Source organism: Mustela putorius, unplaced genomic scaffold (genome assembly GCF_011764305.1).
Source record: "Mustela putorius furo isolate JIRA1106 unplaced genomic scaffold, ASM1176430v1.1 tig00003846_pilon_pilon_pilon, whole genome shotgun sequence".
NCBI classification, from domain to species: domain Eukaryota; kingdom Metazoa; phylum Chordata; class Mammalia; order Carnivora; family Mustelidae; genus Mustela; species Mustela putorius.
Window position 1 is genome coordinate 7,363,405 of NW_025421999.1, and position 20,913 is coordinate 7,384,317.

At 37.7% G+C, this 20,913-nt stretch overlaps 1 protein-coding gene and 1 pseudogene across 3 annotated transcripts in view; one reads left to right on the forward strand and one right to left on the reverse strand.

Moving 5' to 3' along the window:
• Positions 1-20,913, reverse strand: part of WWP1 (WW domain containing E3 ubiquitin protein ligase 1) — a 114,044-nt gene that overhangs the window by 78,714 nt on the left and 14,417 nt on the right. For 2 of the 3 annotated variants that reach the window (XM_045063147.1, XM_045063145.1), the window contains exons 2-3: positions 13,577-13,672; positions 2,650-2,740 (exon numbers count right to left, since the gene is read on the reverse strand). In XM_045063147.1, the coding sequence (XP_044919082.1) occupies positions 2,650-2,719 (70 nt within the window). In that variant the 5' untranslated portion in view covers positions 2,720-2,740; positions 13,577-13,672. The remainder of the gene's footprint in view (positions 1-2,649; positions 2,741-13,576; positions 13,673-20,913) is intronic. The other variant, XM_045063146.1, reaches the window with a different exon arrangement.
• On the forward strand, positions 6,710-7,916 carry LOC123387176 (annotated as a pseudogene).

The window sequence follows — 20,913 nt, forward strand, 5'->3', positions numbered from 1 at the left end:
AACCAAAAATGTGGCTCTAAGCCTCTTATATCGAACAAAAGAAGAAATATCAGGAATTATGTAAGCAGTTAAGTGGAATACATAACAGAATCATGCAGGGAATTACTTCAAAATATACATCCCAACAGTTGACTGAAAATGAAATACAATAACCCTTAAACCTGGCTCAACCTCACTCATAATGAGAGAAGAGATAGTTACAATGACACTACCTTAAATACCACTTTTTACCTGTCAACAAACCAAAGCTTGATAACATACTCTGATGAGGCTATGGGGAAATAGGCACTCTCTTAGATAGCTGGGAACAGAAAACGGTACAGATCTTATAGAGAGGAATATGGCAATAACTGGCAATATTACATGTGTTTACTCCTTGACTCAGCAATCTCATTCTTGGATTCTATCCTAATGAAACATGAGCAAAAACAAGAAATGGCATTTGCATAAAGCTATTTATTGTAGTACTATTTGTAACAGCAAAAGAGTAGAACCATGATGTCCATCAACAGAAGACTGGTTGAATTAGCTTTGGTACATCTATTTAACAGAGTATTTATTGTGCAGCAACAAAAAGGTATATAGCCTACTATCGAGCAAACCTCAGGAGATTACTACTGTTACATGGAATAGTCAGGTGCAGAAAAGTACCTTAAGTGCCAGGCTGTGAGGAGATGTATGAATATATATATTGTACACATCTCCTTATATTTTCAAAAAGCAATGGGAAAATAAACCGAAACTAATAAAAATGTTTATGTAGGTTTTTAGGTAATGGGGAGAGGTGGAAGGGATGGCATGGAGTAACCAGGCCTCTTCAAATGTACCTTGATTTAACAGTTTTAACTCCAGAGCTATATAAATGTTTTCTTTACATGCAACAGACAAAACTAAATAAAAATAAATGAAAGCAATAAACCTAACCGATTATGCAGTTGGTGGTAAAACCAAGTGGAAAATTACATTAGAAGTTACTTTCTTTTTTTTTTTTTTTTTTTTTTTTTTTTTTTTAAAGATTTTATTTATTCATTTGAGAGAGAGACAGTGAGAGAGAGAGCATGAGCGAGAAGAAGGTCAGAGGAAGAAGCAGACTCCCCATGGAGCTGGGAGCCCGATGCGGGACTCGATCCCGGAACTCCAGGATCACGACCTGAGCCGAAGGCAGTCGTCGAACCAACTGAGCCACCCAGGCGTCCCACATTAGAAGTTACTTTCAAATGTGCGATTCTGACTATACATCCTGGAAAGGCGGGGGGGGGGGGGACCCTCACAAAGAACTCTTAAGCTGCAGTGAGTGGGCCTGCTGTTTTCAGTAATTTTAACATTGCCAATGTGTGTGTGTGTGTTTCAGGATAACACAGATACAATTATGTTATTGTCATTTGGAATTAAGATTTCTGGGCTAAGAGAAAAACAACAAATACAAAGTCAAATAAGATAAAAATATCTCTTTTCTCCTTTTAATGGAACATAGTATTTAGAGACTACAGCTGATTTTGAACTATCAGCATGAACTCAGGATTTGTTTTTTCCTTCTAAGACAATAAACATTTCCTAGCTCTGGTCACTGAAAATTCCTAGAGACCTCACAGCAGTAAGTACCACAGGAATTACAGTCTTCCCACTCTGGCTTCAATCCCACCCCTCCCGAGACAAATATAATTTCTAGTATTTTTAAGCACAGAGCTGCATAAACAACCCTCCTTTTTTTTATTTTTTTTTTTTTACATCCACATGGTTGTATACAATGCACACTACTCTATACCTTTGACTTAACAATACTATCTTAGAACTTGGCTCCTTTGGGCACATATATTTATTTCGTTGTCTAACTAGGATTCCATTGCCAGTCTCTCGCTATTACAAACTTTCTCCCTTTCTTCCCCCACCCCTCCAGTATATACTCTACCTCCAGGTTATTTCTTTTTTTTTAATCTTACAGGTATTTATATTGTTTATATATAATGAATGAATTATCTGATGTCTCCTAACCAAGACTCTCCCATCTTCTGCAAATGTTCCTTCTCCCTCTAATATTTTCTGCATTGAGATGAATTTTGACTCCTCCAGGAGTTAAAACTGTTATGTCCTGTGAGTTCTTCTCTTCCCCTGTTTTCCTGTGTCTGCAGGCCATCCAGATCCCAAGCAGACTAAAGACACCTTCCTCTCAGTTCTCACTGCATCAAGTTAATAGTCACTCTGCATGGCAATTCTCCACATAAAACAAACTGTCTCAACACTATACAGTAAATTCCTGGAGAACTAGAGCCTTGTGTTTTCATACATGTAATGCCACTTAAGTATTTTCCAATGATTGGATGCGTGAATAGATGCAAAAAGCCTTCAGCATCCTTCTCTATCCTAATAACCATTTAAGGACCAGTTCAAAGATGCTTATTCTAATACCCAAATTCTCCCACCACCAAAGAGGATGTATCTTCTCTTCATCCAGCACAGGTACAATAAATATTTACTGAATAAATGAAAAACAAAATTTTGAGAAGTTTCTATCTTTAAGGCCTGTTGCAACAAATACATCACAGTATGAATCTAAAAGAAAAGATAACTGCGGAGTAAGTTTACTCAATTAGGTCTCAAAAAAGTTTTATCAGGGAATCACTATTTTAAGTTATTATGAACATAACTTACCAGTTACCTGTAATTGTAACCTTCCACTGTGGTTATTACTAGTATCAGACCGTGGTGAAGCAGTGGCCATGTCCCAATATTCAGCTTATACCTATTAAAAAGTTAATTTATTCATGTGTTAGATAAGAGTATAACTTTCAATATGATTAAAACTGTTTGAGTCAATTAAGAAAACAAACCTAATATAATATTTTCAACTCATCAAATGATATATTCACAGCTGTCCTCCATTTAAAATTATAACTTCGTGCTAAAGCATTACAGAAGAATATGGCCAATGAAAAATATCTGGGTCAATTTGAACAAAATACATAATGATGCTAAGAATCCCGCATTACGTGTCCGTTTATTTATTTATTTATTTTTATTAGGTTCAGTTAGCAACTGCATAGTACATCATTAGTTTTTGATGTAGCATTAAAGAGTTCATTGGTTGCATATTAACAGCCAGTGCTCATCACAACACATGCCCTCCTTAATACTCAGCACCCAGCTACCCCACCCCCAACCCCTCTCTTCTTGACTTACAAATATACAATTTTTACATATTATATACTGTATTTATTTATTTAGTTGCTAGATTACTTATCTGAACCACCTAAGTAAATTGCCCCTCCATCTTTTAATACTTCAGTGTATACTACCTTATAAAAATATGCTCTTTAACAACAGAACAATGATCAAATTCAGGAATTTAACTAGTACGGTAGTACTATTCTCTATTATATAACCCACATTCTGTAATTTCATCAACTGTTCCAAATGTTTTATCATACTTTTTCACCACAGTATTTAGTTCAGATTTATATACTGCATTAGTTGTCATGTCCCCAGTAAATTTTACACGTTTCTTTTTATCAATAATTTTTTTCATGTTCTGCTCCCTTCCTCAACTTCAATTTTTACTTTTTAAATAAAATACAAAGTAGCTGAGCGACTTTGTCTTTCTTCCTCATGACAAATTTTAAAGCTAAAACTTCTAACCCCCCTTAACCCACTAAAGGATGAAGTGGAACATTCTGCCCAAGACTGAGAAATACTAATGAATATAACATCTGTCTTGTTTTTCCCTGTTTGTAGTATCTTCTATGCTCCATTTAGATCCTTCCCCCAAATTCAGGAATCTAATACTTTAAAATCATTACATTCTCTTATTTGTAGTTGCATATATTATGTGACTGTATAAATGCATTTGTGTGTATAAAAAGATGAAGTAGCATAATATTTGATCAAGTAATTCTAGTTAATACAAATTCACAGATTGTGAAATGTGATTCAGACCAATGCTGTCATTCTGCAGATGAGAAAACCAGCTCAAAGATTACATCACTTGCAGATACCTCAGATATCATGTGCATATGAGAAAAGCAATGGGAACAGAAGCTTTAGGTGATCAATGGACAATGAAGAAAATCAATGGAAACTGAAGGTTTTCAATTTCAAGCAGCTGGTATACTAAATATTTTGAAAGGTCCTCCTGCTTCAGTGTAAAAGATCCTGAATAAATTAAAACCAGTGTAATTTATTTCTGAACACTGCTATGTTCTCAAGAAGTATAAGAAAAGTATCAAGCGTATACCCACCCCATGTAATAGCAGCAAAAATGCTTTTTTTAACTGAGTTGAAAAAGAAGAGGACAGTGAGTAGTGGTAAGTGAAAAAAAATTTTTTTTTAACTAGAGTATTGCCCTGGATGTGCAAGCTGATAGTAGTACTGGGATCGAGAGAGAAAGCATTGGGCCTGCTCCAAGGTAAGGGAGCTGAGACTCCCACAAGAAGCAAAAGCCTGGGACGCCTGGGTGGCTCAGTTGGTTGGATGACTGCCTTCGGCTCAGGTCATGATCCCGGAGTCCCGGGATCGAGTCCCGCATCAGGCTCCCAGCTCCATGGGGAGTCTGCTTCTCCCTCTGACCTTCTCCTCGCTCATGCTCTCTCTCACTGTCTCTCTCTCTCAAATAAATAAATAAAATCTTTAAAAAAAAAAAAAAAGAAGCAAAAGCCTAAATCAGCTGTAACCTGTAACACAAAGGAAGCATATAAATGACGCTTGCAGGAAAGCACCCCAATTTCAGCCACTAGGGTTATCCGAAAAAAAGAGCAACCAATTATGAGCCTACAGTTAAAAAAAAAAAAAATCAAACTTAAAAGAAAACAAGCCACCACAACTGAGCAGAAACAAGAAATAATAATTTCTGTACCCTACATGGATTTTTATATATTATAATTATTAAGTATAAACTTTTAAAAAATTTAGTTTTAGCAACAAAAGATAAAACATGGTCAAGCAAATAGAAAAATGGCATTGCATATTTGAAGAAGAGTCAGAATTTAACTCTTCTTTTTTAAAGATTTTATTTATCTATTTGAGAGAGAGAGCATGTTCAGGGGGAAGAGGTAGAGGGAGAAGCAGACTCCTTCCATACCCCATGTCCCTCCCAATCAGGAAGCCCAGCACCCTGGAATCATGACCTGAGCTGAAGGCAGACATTTAAAAGACTGAGCCACCCAGGCACCCCTGTTTTAACTCTTTATTTTTGAAATAGTTTCAGATTTACAGGGAAGTTGTGACGATAACAGAATTCTCACATATCGCAGCTTCCCCCACTATTAACATCTCACATTAGTATGCCACATTTGTCATAATTAATGAGCCAATGTCAATATGATTATTAATTAAATTCCAGGGTTTTTTTTCCAGATTAAATAGAACTTGAGAGAATCAGCAGATCTGAATATAAATCTGAAAAAGTCATTTATTAAATAGTACTGAAATAAAGAGATGGAAAAAGCAAAGGAAGGCTAAAAGACATGAAGCTAATTGGACGTATATTTCTACTTATATCCCTGGAAATGAAAAAAGAAGAGGTCACACTAGGAGAGAAAATGACTTAATTCCCTACAAACAATGAAAGACATTTATCCACAATTCAAAGAAATACAGCATATATATGTTATGTGTATATATACATTCATATATGCATCCACATATACATATACACATATACATATATATGTATATATATGTATAAATAAATAAAAGGTGGGATAAACAAAGATATTCACAGGTGGCCACAGAGCAGGGAAAATGTGGGACACCAAAAAAGAACCAGGATAAAAAGCAGTCAGAGAAAAGACACTGCACACCAAACAAGCGACTCGTGTGATAGCAGAATTCTCAACAGCAACAATGAAGGCGCAGAAGGTAGAGAACAAGCTTATCTACAAAGAACTGAGTCAAAAATTATTCAACCACCAAAATTCTCTTTGGGGAATATGAAAGGCATTAAAACATTGCCAGAAAAACCAATACAGAGTTTATCAACAATAGACCTTTAAGAAAGCCTAAAGAACATGTTTCATAAAAGAACAAAATTACCACAGAAGGATTCTCTAACAGGCAAAAAGGGAAAGATGAGTGAAGAAACTGGTAAGCATACAAGTATATCTAAATAAATTTTGTCTGAATAAAGTAGCAACTTCTTATTACAGTATTTAAAGAAAGCTAGTATAAACCATTAATATATGGAACAATGAATAGAAGCATATAAAAGAAGGGGCAGGGTAGGGGAGAAAAGGATAGGAGTTAACTGTGTAAATCCTTGCATTGTTCAGCAGAAGGATTACAATCTGCTTTAATTTTAGACCGTAATGCATTCCCAGCAGAATTCCAAGGGTAATCATAAAATTATAGAAATAGACTATAATTTCCAAGCTAGTAGTGTAGAAGAAAAATTTAAAAAACTAACAACTCAATCCATCCAAAAAGTCTAGACAAGAAAAAAAAGCATAAATAACCAAAACTATCAGAAAGCACAAAGTAAGAGAGTCCAAACATCGAAATAATCACAACAAATACACAGATACATTCAAAAGAGAAGAGATACCTATCAAGTAAAGATACAGATCAGATGATAGCAAAATATGGAAAACCGACAAATATAACAGAAAGCTGGGATCAGTGGTAATAGCAGACAAACGGCATTATTAAGGAGAACAAAGAAAATGATACAACATGCAAATAAGTAGACCTAAAACTGTAAATTTGCATGCTTAAAAAAAAAATGCTTCCTCACATAGTGGCCTCAGCAAGAAAGATGGGGAAGGCTATCTCCCTAACAGTCTTCCTGGCTGAGGATGGCAGCACTGGTGGGGGAAGCATATCTGTCCTCAAACTAGTAAGCCAGAGTGATCTGGAAGATGTTTCAACCACGTGGCACAGTAATGATGACAATATGTATAAGGCACCTCCAACTGACCACTGCTCCATAGGCTGCCTGGCAAGCTAGTATCAAGCAGAGCTATCTTGCCAAACTGCTGCTTCTCTAGGGAACACAACTTGTGATGACACGACTGAAGTCCACATTAAGGAATTCTTAAGAGAATTAAATATCAGTAGAGTGCATTTACCATATGAACCCAGCAAATCAGAGAGGTTGAAAGGTTTGACTGCGTCGAGTTTGAAAACCTGCCTTCCTTGCTTGGTACCCTGAGCCTCAATAAAGAGTCTCTGGTTAACAAAATTCCAATGGACATTCTTGACCAAGCTCAAGATAAAGACAAAGATACTGGGGCACCTGGGTGGCTCAGTGGGTTAAGCCGCTGCCTTCAGCTCAGTTCATGATCCCAGAGTCCTGGGATGGAGTCCCGCATCTGCTGAGCAGAGAGCCCGCTTCCCCCTTGCTCTCTCTGTGCTGCTCTGCCTACTTGTGATCTCTCTCTGTGTCAAAGAAATGAATAAAATCTTAAAAAAAAAAAAAAAAAAAAGACAAGGATGCTCATTTTCTTGACGGAGCAAGGAATTGGGATTCTCACAAAATACCCAAACAGACAGCCTGGGTGACTATCTACCTAGAAGAGGTGATGATAGCTTTGAAGGCAAACATCATGATTATTATGGAGGCCAGGACTGCTATGATTACTAACATGATTACTAACAGAGACTATGATTGAGGGTATGACTCCAGGAAAAACAGCAGCAGAAGTATATGTGGTAGTAGGTACAACACGAATGATGACTACAGAGGAAGTGGGACCACCAGGAAGACCAATATGATAGACATGATGTTCAGCTGAGGAGCTCCAAAGATGATTATTCTGGGGATGATTAAAGATGTGATGACAGAGATCATCCTAAGAACCAAACTGAATCTAACGCTTCAGAGTACTCCTAAGGAAGAAGACTCCTTGGCTACTACCTCCCAGTCTAGTCAAGCAGCTTCTATGTTTGGAGCAGCAAGGCCTATTAACCCAGCTATAAGAGAACAATAAGTTGAAAAGCAGCTCCAGGAAGAACAGGAGAAATCGGAGCATCAGCTAGATGAACTAGAATGACAGCCTTAGAAGAGACACTTGAACTGGCAAAGTGAAAAAACTCGGGAATAAGAATGGTCAAGGGCAGGAAGTTTCTCATCTCAAACTGGGACCTCAGCTACATCAGCAGTCAGAACAGGAGGCACAAAGGAGAGAAAGTGAGAAATCCGGAAAATGAAATACTCGTACAGCAGAAGACTGCCACTCTCCAACTTCTCATCTTCCCAAACCCACCCAGCTGCTAAAGGTAATGCTGCCCCTTCCATCAAAAGTGGATGCTTGGGTGAAGTGAAGTGTTAATTCTTAAGCTTGATTTCAGAGCTCAAACAGAACAGCAATCTCCTATAAAGGACTAGAGGAAAGTAGCTCCAGCTCAACCATCTCAGGAAGATCAACCTGGAAAGGTAAAAATAAACTAGATGGGGTGAGTGTCCAAAAAGGTAGAAGCGGGAAGTCCATCAGGGCCCCAGATATGAAGGGAACAAAGACAAATGGAAGGAGTCTGAAAGGAAACATGGCAAAAGGGATCAAAATTCCAAATCTGGGGGCACCCGGGTAGCTCAATCAGTTGTGTTTTTTGTTTTTTTTTAAAGATTTTATTTATTTATTTGACAGACAGAGATTACAAGTAGACAGAGAAGCAGGCAAAGAGAGGAAGGGAAGCAGGCCCCTGCTGAGCAGAGAGCCCGATGTGGGACTCGATCCCAGGACCCTGAGATCATGACCTGAGCTGAAGGCAGCGGCTTAACCCACTGAGCCACCCAGGCGCCCCAGTTAAGTGTCTTGATCTCATCGTTGTTAAGTTTGAGCCCTGTGTTGGGCTCCACATAGGCTTGGAGCCCACGCAAAAAAAAAAAAAAAAAAAAGAGAGAGAGAGAGAGAGAAAGGAAGAAAGGAAAAAAAAGGTCCAAATCTGCACCTGAGCCAACTGAGGAACCCAGCCTCTAAGTTCGGTACTCTAAGTATGTCACTCTCCAAGCTGATGGATTAGGTTAAAATGAGGGGGAAGTTTATAAAGAATAGACCTCCACATCCTGCACTTTTTTCCTACTCTCTAGCTACTCTGAAACATTCCTGAGCAAATCAAGTATCTACCCAAACAAGACAAAATATCCAGACAAATTCAACATTTCGGTGAGGGGAGAAAAGCCTCAAAGGATTTTTGTAGCTACAGAAAGAAATTTACAAACTGGCATTGTTGTGGATGATTTCAATACACTCTAATTTTTCATAGGTTAAATAAACCAAAACATTTTAAAAAAAATGAACAAGCAGGACTTAACAAACATATACAGAACCTTATACCCAGCTATTAGAAAATAAACATTCTTTTCAAGCATAGATGAACATACAGAAAGTGAATACATACTGGGACATAATGAAAATCTCACTGAATTCAAAGAATATGTATAATGTTGTTCTGAGGCGTGTGACCAAATACAAAACAGAACAAAAAACACAGTAATAGGGGGTACCTGGGTGGCTCAGTTGGTTTAAGGCTTGCCTTTGGCTCAGGTCATAATCCCAGGGTCCTGGGATCCAACCCTGCATTGGGCTCCCTGCCCAGCAGGGAGTCTACTTTTCTGCCTCCCTCTGCCCCCCACTTGCATGCACATGCGTACACACTCACACACTCTCTCTCAAACAAATAAAATCTTTTAAAAAAGCAATAATGGAAGATAATTTTAAAAACACAAATAGAAAATAAAACTTCTAAATATTTCATGGGTCACAAGAAGCCATGCTGCAAAAAATTTTTTAAATATTAAGAGCTAAAGGTATCACAAAAAAATTTGTAGGATACAACAAAAGTTAACTTAGAGGCAAATCTATGGCCTTAAAGATTTACACTAGGAATAGAAAGGCTGAAAATTAGTAAGTTAATGGCCAGTTTGTTTAAGCTAGAAAGAAATCAACAGCGTAAACCCCAGAAAAGTACAGAATAATAAAGAAATGAAACTAATGAAGTAGAAGAAAGGTAACACAGGATTAACAAAAGGGAGCCTGGGTGGCTCAGTCAGCTGCTCATTGGACTCCTGATTACAGCTTGGTTGGTGATCTTGGAGTAATGGTATTGAGCTCTGCTTTGGGCTCCGTGCTCAGCAGAGTCTGCTTAGGTTTCTCTCTCTCCCTCTCCCACCCCCCCTGCTCACACACATGCTCTGAAATAAATAAAATCTAAAAGAGAAAAAGGAAAAAAGAAAAAAAATGAAAAAAATTAACGAAGTTTGAATTTTTAGGAAACACTAAAACAAATAAATGCCTGACAAGACTGATGAAATGTAAATAAAACAAAACAAAACAGGGACCCCAAAAGAGACCCAAGGTACGTATGGATATCCTCATGTAACAGATGTAACAATACAGATCTGAGGAATAAAAGGGACAACTAAACAGTACTAAAATTATCTACATGGAAAAACTAAATTGGATCCTCACATCATACACAAAATCAATTCAAGATGGATTAGTGATGTACATATGAAAGACAAACTTCAAAATTTTTAGAAGAAATTTGACCAGAAAACTCAAAAAAAATTTTGTGCCCTGCCAGGAAAGGATTTTTTAAACAAGTATACCAACCAAAAAAGAAGTGTGAGTATTTTGACTACATGGAAACCAAGAACTTCTGTTTATCATAAAACATAATAAAGCAAATGAAAAAGATAGCTACAAACGGGAAGATATTTATAAAACACAAAGCTGACTAAAGACTTGTATTTAAACTATATGAGAAAGTCTACAAAAGCAGGACATAAGGCCTCTGCCTTCAGCTCAGATCATGATCTCCGGGATCTGGGATGAAGCCCCGCATCAGACTCTCTGCTCAGCGGCGAGCCTGCTTCCTCCTCTTTCTCTGCCTACTTGTGATCTCTGTCTGTCGAATAAATAAATAAAATCTTAGGGGCTCCTGGGTGGCTCAGTGGGTTAAGCCGCTGCCTTTGGCTCAGGTCATGATCTCAGGGTCCTGGGATCAAGTCCCGCATCGGGCTCTCTGCTCAGCAGGGAGCCTGCTTCCTTCTCTCTCTCTCTCTCTGCCTGCCTCTCAGTGTACTTGTGATTTCTCTCTGTCAAATAAATAAATAAAATCTTTCAAAAAATAAATAAATAAATAAATAAAATCTTAAAAAAAAAAGGCAGGATAAAAACACAAGTAGTCAAATGGGCAAAAAAACTTGAACAGAAATTTTATAGATCAAGGAAACTTCTAAGGACAATTAGTATAAGAAAAGATGGAGAATCACATAGTTAATCAGTGAAATACAAGTTAAAACCACATGAGATGTTATTTTTAAACTCACCAGAAAAATAAACAAACTCACTCAGATGATAAAAACTAGAAATGTTGACAGTACCAAAAAATGGCCCAAAAAAGGGCAAAGAAGGTATTCTTACAGACTGCTATTAGTTATTTAAATTGGTAAAATCCTCCTAGCAGGTGTTAAAATTGGTACAGTTGCTGGAAAACAACTAGAAAATCTCTAGGTCATTCAATGAGCAATTCTAGGTACAGAATACAGAAATTTTGTAATTGTGTGCCAAATATAAGCATACTTAAAAATAACAACAGCAAAAAATACTCAAATGTCCAGTGGTTGTAAAATGGTTAAATGAATTAGGCTGACTTACACAATGGAACACCATACAGCAGTGAGAATGAACTATAGCTGTAGGCAACATCAATGGGTCTTAGAAACATGATAGTGAATGAAACAAAATACAAATACAAATACAAATGGAGTTCTGAGTATTAACATCTTCCCCTCACTCAGTCCCACCTCTAAGATTTAACATTCTACACTGAGGTCATCAAGAAATGTTTCCAACTCTTAAACACAAAGAAGAAAGAAATGAATTATTTTGGCAGTCATCATGACCTCATCTTTTCCCATGCATTTCCTTTGAAAATACCACAATTCCATGATTGAGTAAGAAATTCAGATACATGGAAACATTGTGGATCCTGAATCTCAAATGCTTATACAATTAACAAACAACTGAATGAAACCCACTAAAGAAATGCTGAGGTCCAAAGGGCAATAGAATGACATGCTGTCACTCTTCCAAGGAGTACACTGTGAATCTCATCGAAACATTTCTGCACAAACTAAGAAAACTAGTGTATGGAAATACTTCTGCTGTATTTCTACATTGTGCATAAAGCACTTTATTTTGTATGTGGCACAGCAATAACCATACAGTCCAAAAATAAGTCACCACCACTATTTTGTTGTAAATTAGGATGGGCACACTGAAAATTTTTCTATGTATTCTTTTATGATACCACCTGAATGTTTCGTTTGGAACGTATAAAGATTTGTAGGTCCTCCTCTATAATAAAATACCATTTGTATGAAGTTTACAAAAGCTATAAAGAATTATTAAACTCAGAACAAAAAAAAAACCTTTGTGGTATTATAATTTTAAAAAGAGGATATAAAAAATCCAGAACAGCAGTTACTTCAGGGGTTGGGGAAAAATAGGAACATGCGGTTACAGAGGTGCTCACAGGTAGCTCTTCAACTGTATTGGTACACCCAGTTAGTTCTTAAGTAGTTAGTTCCCAAATGTTTCTTTTTATTATTAACTTCCGTATGTTACACATAATCCGACATGTTCAAATTACAGAATTTTTTAAAATTTCAAGAATACATGGAAGGCAAGGATGTAGATAAAGTGCAGATCATTGGGACGCCTGGGTGGCTCAGTTGGTTAAGCAGCTGCCTTCGGCTCAGGTCATGATCCCAGCATCCTGGGATCGAGTCCTGCATCGGGCTCCTTGCTCGGCAGGGAGCCTGCTTCTCCCTCTGCCTCTGCCTGCCATTCTGTCCGCCTGTGCTCGCTCTCTCCCCCTCTCTCTCTGACAAATAAATAAATAGAATCTTTAAAAAAAAATTTTTTTAAAAAGTGCAGATCATTAATTCATCAAGTGTGATGGTAGGGGAATACGTCTACAGCCTGTGTAGGAAAAGAAGGAAAGGACATAGCTTTCACACAGATGATGTGATTAGTCATCCAAGAAAAAGACAATTCTTCCTCTGAATGAAGGACGAGGGATCTAAGGAAAGGCAAAGATATTAATTCACTTGGAGATAGATTAAAGAAAATTGAGGAACTTTATTACCGAATTAGAAAGGTTAACTGCTGGAGAATAAAGAAGATAAATAAGCACAGGGTTTGTTATTTTGAGTACATGCTTCTGATCATCAGTAACTGCAACTTTAAACTGCAAAATACAACAGAGACTGTTCAAAATTGGTACCTTTTTGTCCTAAAAGGGAAGGAACAAAGCAAATAAAATAATCAAATTCAACATACAATTAGTTCCCATACTCCACTTAATAAGATGAAGTTGTGTGACACTTAAAATACAATGTACTGCTATATATATTCATTAATCTGGCATTACAATAACGCAGTATGAGTAGGGAGGCACTGTTCCCTCACTTTACAGATGAGGAAATGGTGCCTAAATATAGACTACTTTAAGTCTATAGTCATATTTTTTATGACAATATAGGTCTAGAGAATTAACTATCAATATATGGAGTCTGAGTGCTAAATAAGCTAAATCTTAGTTAAAATCTTAGTTAAAAAAGAAGTTGTTCATCACTTACTATGTACCAGGAACTGTGCTAGACACTGGGGATATAAAGATGAGTAAGACACGATTCCTTCTTTCAAGGAGCTCATAGTCTAGTGAGGAGACAAACCTGTAAACAAATAAATAGCTTTCAGTGTTAACAGTTACTGAAACAAATGTGAAATGTTAAGTAGTACATCTGGGGCACATAAGAAAAAGTGGATAATCCAAATTACAGGAATCAGAAAAGGGTTCACAGAAGATAACCAATTTTTGAATGAACTGTGTCTTCAAGTATAATTCTTTAAGAGAAAACTACAGAAGCCATGGAGCATTCAGGGAGCTATTGGAATACCTGAAAAAAGGATATTAAAGGATATTATCAAGGGATAAGGCTAACACAGCAATCTAAATTGTAGAGGATCCTATGGGAATAGTTTATACAGCATTCAAAATATAACAAGCATAGTAGTTTGAAGTTTATCATAGAAATATCTGATAGGGGGGCGCCTGGGTGGCTCAGTGGGTTAAGCCGCTGCCTTCGGCTCAGTTCATGATCTCAGAGTCCTGGAATCGAGTCCCGCATCCGGCTCTCTGCTCAGCGGAGAGCCTGCTTCCCTCTCTCTCTCTCTGCCTGCCTCTCCATCTACTTGTGATTTCTCTCTGTCAAATAAATAAATAAAATCTTTAAAAAAAAAAAAAAAGAAATATCTGATAGGTAACAATGGGTTTCAACAACGAGAATCACATTTCAGAAAAGTAACTTTGGCAGCAGCAGGGTTACATTTAAAATACTGAGTTTCCTGAGTTTCTCTAACCAGAGCAGGTAGCATGAGGGAAAAAACTCACTAAATATGAAAGATCTTTGACTAGATGGTTTTGGGACAGCTGAGAGTTAGAAAGGATTCTGAGCAACTAAAATTTACCACTTCACTATCTGGGTTAAGGTGCCATAACCAGGACAGGGAGAAGAGGAGCAAATTGTGCGAGACAATACAGTACGAAGTTTAGAAGCCAACTTCTCAGTCTTACTATTTTGATTTCATCTCCTATTCTACCCCTTAACAACTGTGTGACCAACTATGGCAAAAGGAAAAGCCAAAGTCTGAGTTTTAACGAACTTTTGAGCAAAGTGGTTATTCATCCAAATGAATTTAGAACATAAACTATGCCCAGAGGATATGGCCAGTTATATGTAAGCTGATTCTGTCCAGCTCAAGCCTTTAAAAATGCCACAGAATTGTCTAAGAGTTATTATTCAACCGCAAAGAACAGGGAGTCCTGAATACAGATGCTTAACTATGTTTCAGTCCTCCAAGGTTATAGGCCTATAGATGTACCTTATATATAAGATGTACCTTAATTGCCTACTTACTTCAAGTCAGGCTTTTTTTCTTTTTTTAAAGATTTCATTTACTTATTTGTTAGAGAGAGAGACCACGCACATACAAGCAGGAGGAATAGCAGGCGGAGATAGAGGGAAAGTAGGCTCCCTGCTGAGCAAGGATTCAGATGCAGGACTCAGTCCCAAGACCCAGGAACATGACCTGAGCCGAAGGCAGGCACTTAACCAACTGAGCCACCCAGGTGTCCCAAGATGGCTTTCTTTCTTTCTTTTTTTTTTTTTTAAATTTTATTTGACAGAGATCACAAGTAGACAGAGAGGCAGGCAGAGAGAAGTGGGGGGTGAAGGGGGAGAGGTAAGCAGGCTCCCTGCTGAGCAGAGAGCCCAATGCAGGGCTCAATCCCAGGACCCTGAGATCATGACCCGAGCCAAAGGCAGAGGCTTAACCCACTGAGCCAGCCACCCAGGTGCCCCAACCAACCCACTGAGCCACCTAGGCGCCTCTGGCTTTCTTAAGTAAAGAACACTTTTACTTTCAGAAGCAATAGTAAGAAAAAAGACCAACAAATCTGATCCATTTTGCATGCTATGCATGGGATCAAGAGTTGGAAAAGCCAGAAAACTACTGTCACATATCTACCTGCCTGAATCAATTTCACACTTAATGGACTGCCTAGTTTGTAAAGCGGGCATGATAAGGACATAAAAATGGTGGAAGACAAAAATCCCAACTTCAGTACTTAGTCTAGTTTTGAAGACAATATTAATACATAGTAAAATTTTAGAAACAAGACAGAATGGTACAGAATCAGGTGCTAGAGATGTTCCATCTAATGAATGTGGAACTTGGAGGATTAGAAAGCCTGCAGTTAAGCAAAGCTATTGTATCAATGGCACAAAATTTAAAACTCAATGAAAGTGGCCAATATACAAATGAAAAAAGCAGCTTTCCTGCCCTAAAATACCCAAGATTTAGCAACTCTAAAGCAGAAAACAAGTATTTCCTGAAAGTACAGACTACAAAGTAGGGGACTTAATTTTAATAATATAGGAATGTTGCTTCTTTTTTTAAAGAGTTTATTTATTTATTTGACAGAGAGAGAGATCACAAGTAGGCAGAGAGGCAGGCAGAGAGAGAGAGAGGAGGAAGCAGGCTCCCTGCTGTGCAGAGAGTCTGATGCAGGACTCCATCCCAGGATCCTGAGATCCTGATCTGAGCCGAAGGCAGCGGCCTAACCCACTGAGCCACCCAGGCGCCCAGGAATGTTGCTTCTATATAGAGATCATTTATAAAAAGATATTGTTGATCATTTCAATTCATTTATAAAAGGGGACAGTAAATGAGAAGGTGACTGACTTATTCAGATTTGCCAGGACCATCCACATTTTAGTTCTGTTCCCACACAAACCTCTCACTTCAGGGCACACCATGGTATTTGGTAACCTTAGTAAACAGTATAATGGCTCTAACTGTGTAAGCAGCTTTTTTGATGTATCTCAAAGAGATTTTTCTGTGGAATCGTGTTATAATAATAAGGCATCATCCTGTTAGATTTTGTATTTTTGGATGACCTAAATATTCAGAAAGGAAAAATCAATTTTACAGGGACAACAACTCATGAGCAGTCTTCAATATCACACCACTGGGCCTATATGTTAGGGGAAGGGAAAAAGAAGGAGCAAGGCTTTTAGCCCTCCAAATAATCACCACTGTGGTCTCCTAAAGATCCAAAAGCATTTCCAACTTCCTGAATAGCTTCTTAATACTCAGGCCCATAGTTCTTCTCCACACCACACACCATCATCCTTACTCTTGTCTCGGCATGTATTCCAACAACTCTAGGGCCTTGTATTCCACTAACCAATCTCATTCCATAGGCCAGCAGCTGGCTCAAAAGCTCTACCACCGCACACTCCCTTTACAATCTGTCCACTTAACTCAGGGTCTCCAGTCTCTCCAGCTCTTCTTTGTTCTACCAGCACCTAGTGGCAGTATCATCGCTACCCTATGTTTTCACAGCTCTTTGCAGTTTCAAAAAACAAGCCAGCTGTTTCTTAAAAAGTTTACTCATCCACACCGACCTAAGTTATCACTGATTAATCCTCTTAAACGCAAAACAGAGGAACATCACCCTCCTGATAATTTTCAAATGCCACTATGTTGGGGGGGAAGAAAAATAAAACACTTTTAAACTTTGTCATTCCAGTGACTTACAAAGCAACTGCAGTATCTATCAGACAAAGGACAAATAAAGATGGGCATCCACAGGTACTTTGTAAATTCTGACTATGGTCTGGGTATCTATCTTACTCTAAAAACGCTTACTAATCACAGGCTCTAATAAACTCACCTTTCCTCCATCCTTCTGCACTTTCAGTCAATTTTAAAGTTCCTTTTAGTGAACTATATTATGGCACTTCCTCACAGAAGGAACACAGTAAGTTTTTTTTTTTTAAATAATGAAAAAAATGTATTTATCATCAAAATGCCAAACTTCCTAAATCACTCTCTCCAGCTCTTATTATATATCTCCACTCAATTTCAGATTTTCAACCAGATGAGGTAAATACATTAATTTTCCCCCAACTTTTTGGTTCTGTTTTCACTCATTCTCCAATTTTTACCTTACTTTTCAGCAACATAAATCTAGACTTCTTGGGATACCTGGGTGGCTCAGTAGGTTAAGCAGCTGCCTTTGGATCAGGTCATGATCCCAGGATCCTGGGATTGAGTCCCCTATCAGGCTACTTGCTCTGTGAGGAGCCTACTTCTCCCTCTCCCTCTATCTGCCATTCCCCCTGCTTATGCTCACGCTCTCTCTCTGACAAATAAAATCTTTAAAAACAAATAAACAACAACAACAACAACAAAAAACAAAAACAAATCTAGATCTCTTTTCCTGACTTTCTTCTTCCAGATATTTCACATCTTCCCTTTCATAAATTTACCCTATTTTAAAATCTCAATTTCTTGTGTACAGTGAGTTACAGTCAACTGTATCTTTTAAGTGTTACTCCTTGCAGTTACACAGAAAACTTGCTTTACCATAAACTGATCTAAAAGTTTACCTCTCATTAATGTTATCTGACACTTCAAGCTAACAAGCAAAAATAAATACAAATCTTACACTGAAATACCATATACCACCATTTTAATTTCCTGATAAGCACTAAATCTTGATCCATCTGCAGATTCCCTGTCTATTGTCAATTTTAACCATTTCCAAACTATGTGAACTCTCTGCTCTCAAAATTACTCTATGACTAATATAAACACTGGTTATACAGTTAATACAAACTTCTTTCCCCTCCTCAAATCAACATTCACACTGCTACTGTATATCCTTACTGAGAGAGTCAAAAGCCTTGCTAAATCCAACCTATGCCTCCTCAAATTACCATGGCACAAACCCTAATGAACTGCTGCCCATTAAATTCCTGCAATTACTTCCTCAATGTTCTTCACACAAAAATTACTCTATTAAAATCATGTCCAGTAGCTAGTCAAACTACTTAATTCTTTTTCTCACTCTAGTTAGTTCTAATCAAGTTACTTCTTGATTCTGGTTACTTCAAATTCCATCTATTTCCCTGCCTTCAAAACACCCTTGCATTGCACCCAGCAAGACTCCAGTCACAGCACAAACATGATCACAGTAACTTAACCTGCTTTTCTTATCAAGATGCTTGCCTTCAATTGATGAGAAATAGTTACAAAATAGTTACTTATCCACAGCAAAATTAACCACCCATCCTTCCAAGCAAAAGGAGTTTCATATAAACTTCCAGCCAGCAAAACTTCTAGGGTCTGTTGGCCTATACAGAATGCAAATTCCCTCCCAAAAAGGTAATAAATAATTAATAATAGGATCTGGGCAGCAGACTAGAGGTTCAACTAACAATAATGATGACACACCGAAATAAAGGCCAGTCCAGAGGATCAAATAGCAAAGATACTTATATTCTGAACTGAGAGAAGTGCCAGTTTCGCTCTTTTCCAAGTCTGAGGTTAACAATTAAAAAAAAATTACACTTATTTCAAGGGCGCCTGGGTGTCTTAGTCGTTGTTGAGCATCTGCTTTTGGCTTGGGTCACGATCCCAGAGTCCTGGGATTGAGCCCCACATCGGGCTCCCTGCTCAGCAGGGGAGGCTGCTTCTCCCTCTCCCTCTGCCTCTTGCGTGTTCTCCCTCTCTCTCCCCTTTACTTTCTCAAATAAGTAAGTTAAAATCTTCCAAAAAAAAAAAGTACACTTATTGCAAACTTAATTGACTCTGAACATCTAGCAACATTTGAAGTTATAAGAAACAAAATCAAGTCCTGTGAACAACTGAACTGTCACTTATAGAAGCCTTTCAGTCTATTTGGTAGTCCAGTTATTTCTAATGAGGTGGGGAAAGTAACAAACTATTGAAAATAAGAAGCTATCATTTACCAAAGTCTAGTTTGAATTTGGATTTTAATTTCTATTCCCACGTTTACTAAGTGGCAGATAGTGATTAAGAGTGTACATTCTGCAGCCAGACTGCCTAAACGCGAATTCGGGCTCCACTTGACTACTACATTCAACTTTTGGCAAGCTTCTTTACCTCACAAGTGCCTCAGTTTTTAAATCTATAAAATGAATTCAAACCTACCATCTTATGAGTTAATAAGTTAATACTGACAAAGTGCTAAGAAAAGTACTTAGCACACAATAAACAAACTACATATTGGGGATTTCTTTTAACAATTTTTCTGAATTAAGTCATTCAGCATATATATACAGACATGTTTTCAGGTAATGTGTTAAACAACAGGAATACAGAAATCATCTGAGATACACTCATTGCTCTCAGTGAGTTTATAATTTAGCAGTGGAAATAGACAAGGAAATCAGCAGCATTAAGCTCACTGACAGGGTTGTACAGAGGACTACAGAAGTACAGAAGAGGAGCATCTAAATCAGATTTGTTGGGAAGAGGTGAAGAAATGTCAGGAAAGGCTTCTGAGAGATGGTAACAGTAAGACAGGAAAAAAGAGAAAACTGTCCACTGTACAATATGGATTTTAGTAGGCATTTTTTAGGGCAATTTTAACAGAGTGGTAGGACCAAAAGCCAATGGCTTAAGAAACCTCTATTTAGATGTTTAACTGTAAAAGAAAAAAAAAGATACAGAATTAAAGTGAGGTATTCATAGGTTTGTTTTTGATGGAAGATGGAAGAGACTTGAACATATTTTCAGACAGGAAGAAGCTGAAGTCACAGAACAAATGACAAGAGCTCTAAGAAGGCAGGGCTGTTGAGATTTAACAGAGGTATACACATAAATAGCCTGCACTGCGGCTAGACAGAGAAAAGAAACAGGTGAGAATGAAAATTATCTCCACAAGTGTCTGAGAAGAAAGTTAAGGAGGTTTTACCTACCAGCTTCCTCACTGAGGGAGGCAATCTTTGAGACACTAGGAATACAATACATTACCTGTTATAATAGCATATGGCTAGATAAGACAAAACAGCAGAGACTTGGGTCCAGGGGAGTATCAGTAACAATCCCAGACATGCGAATTTTTTTCCATTTCATTTTTAATAGTTCGTATTTAGAACTAGTCCTGCGTCAGAATCCTTGCTCAGCAAGGAGCTTCCTACTCCCTCTGCCTGACGCTCCCCCTGCTTGTGCTTGTGCTTGTGTACAGTCTCTCTGACAAATAAATAAATAAAATCGAAGCAATGACACTAATTATTGGAGCCATTTAGAGCACAGGTTCCAGAAGAGAACAGGGCATACTCTAGCTACTATCGAACTACTCCTTGTTATTTAAATGCATCATGTATATATATGCTTTCTGCCACCTTCATCCATTAAAATTCAGCTACAGAAAATAAGGTAATTGGTATTCTCCAGAAAAACTCTTTACCCCAAACTCATTAATGACACATATTTCTAATCTACTACCAGTTTTCCCCAACCTGGTTGCATGAAGAATCATCTGGGGAACTCTGCTGGTAGTTTGAGGTGATGCTCACAAAACATTTGGGTACTCTCA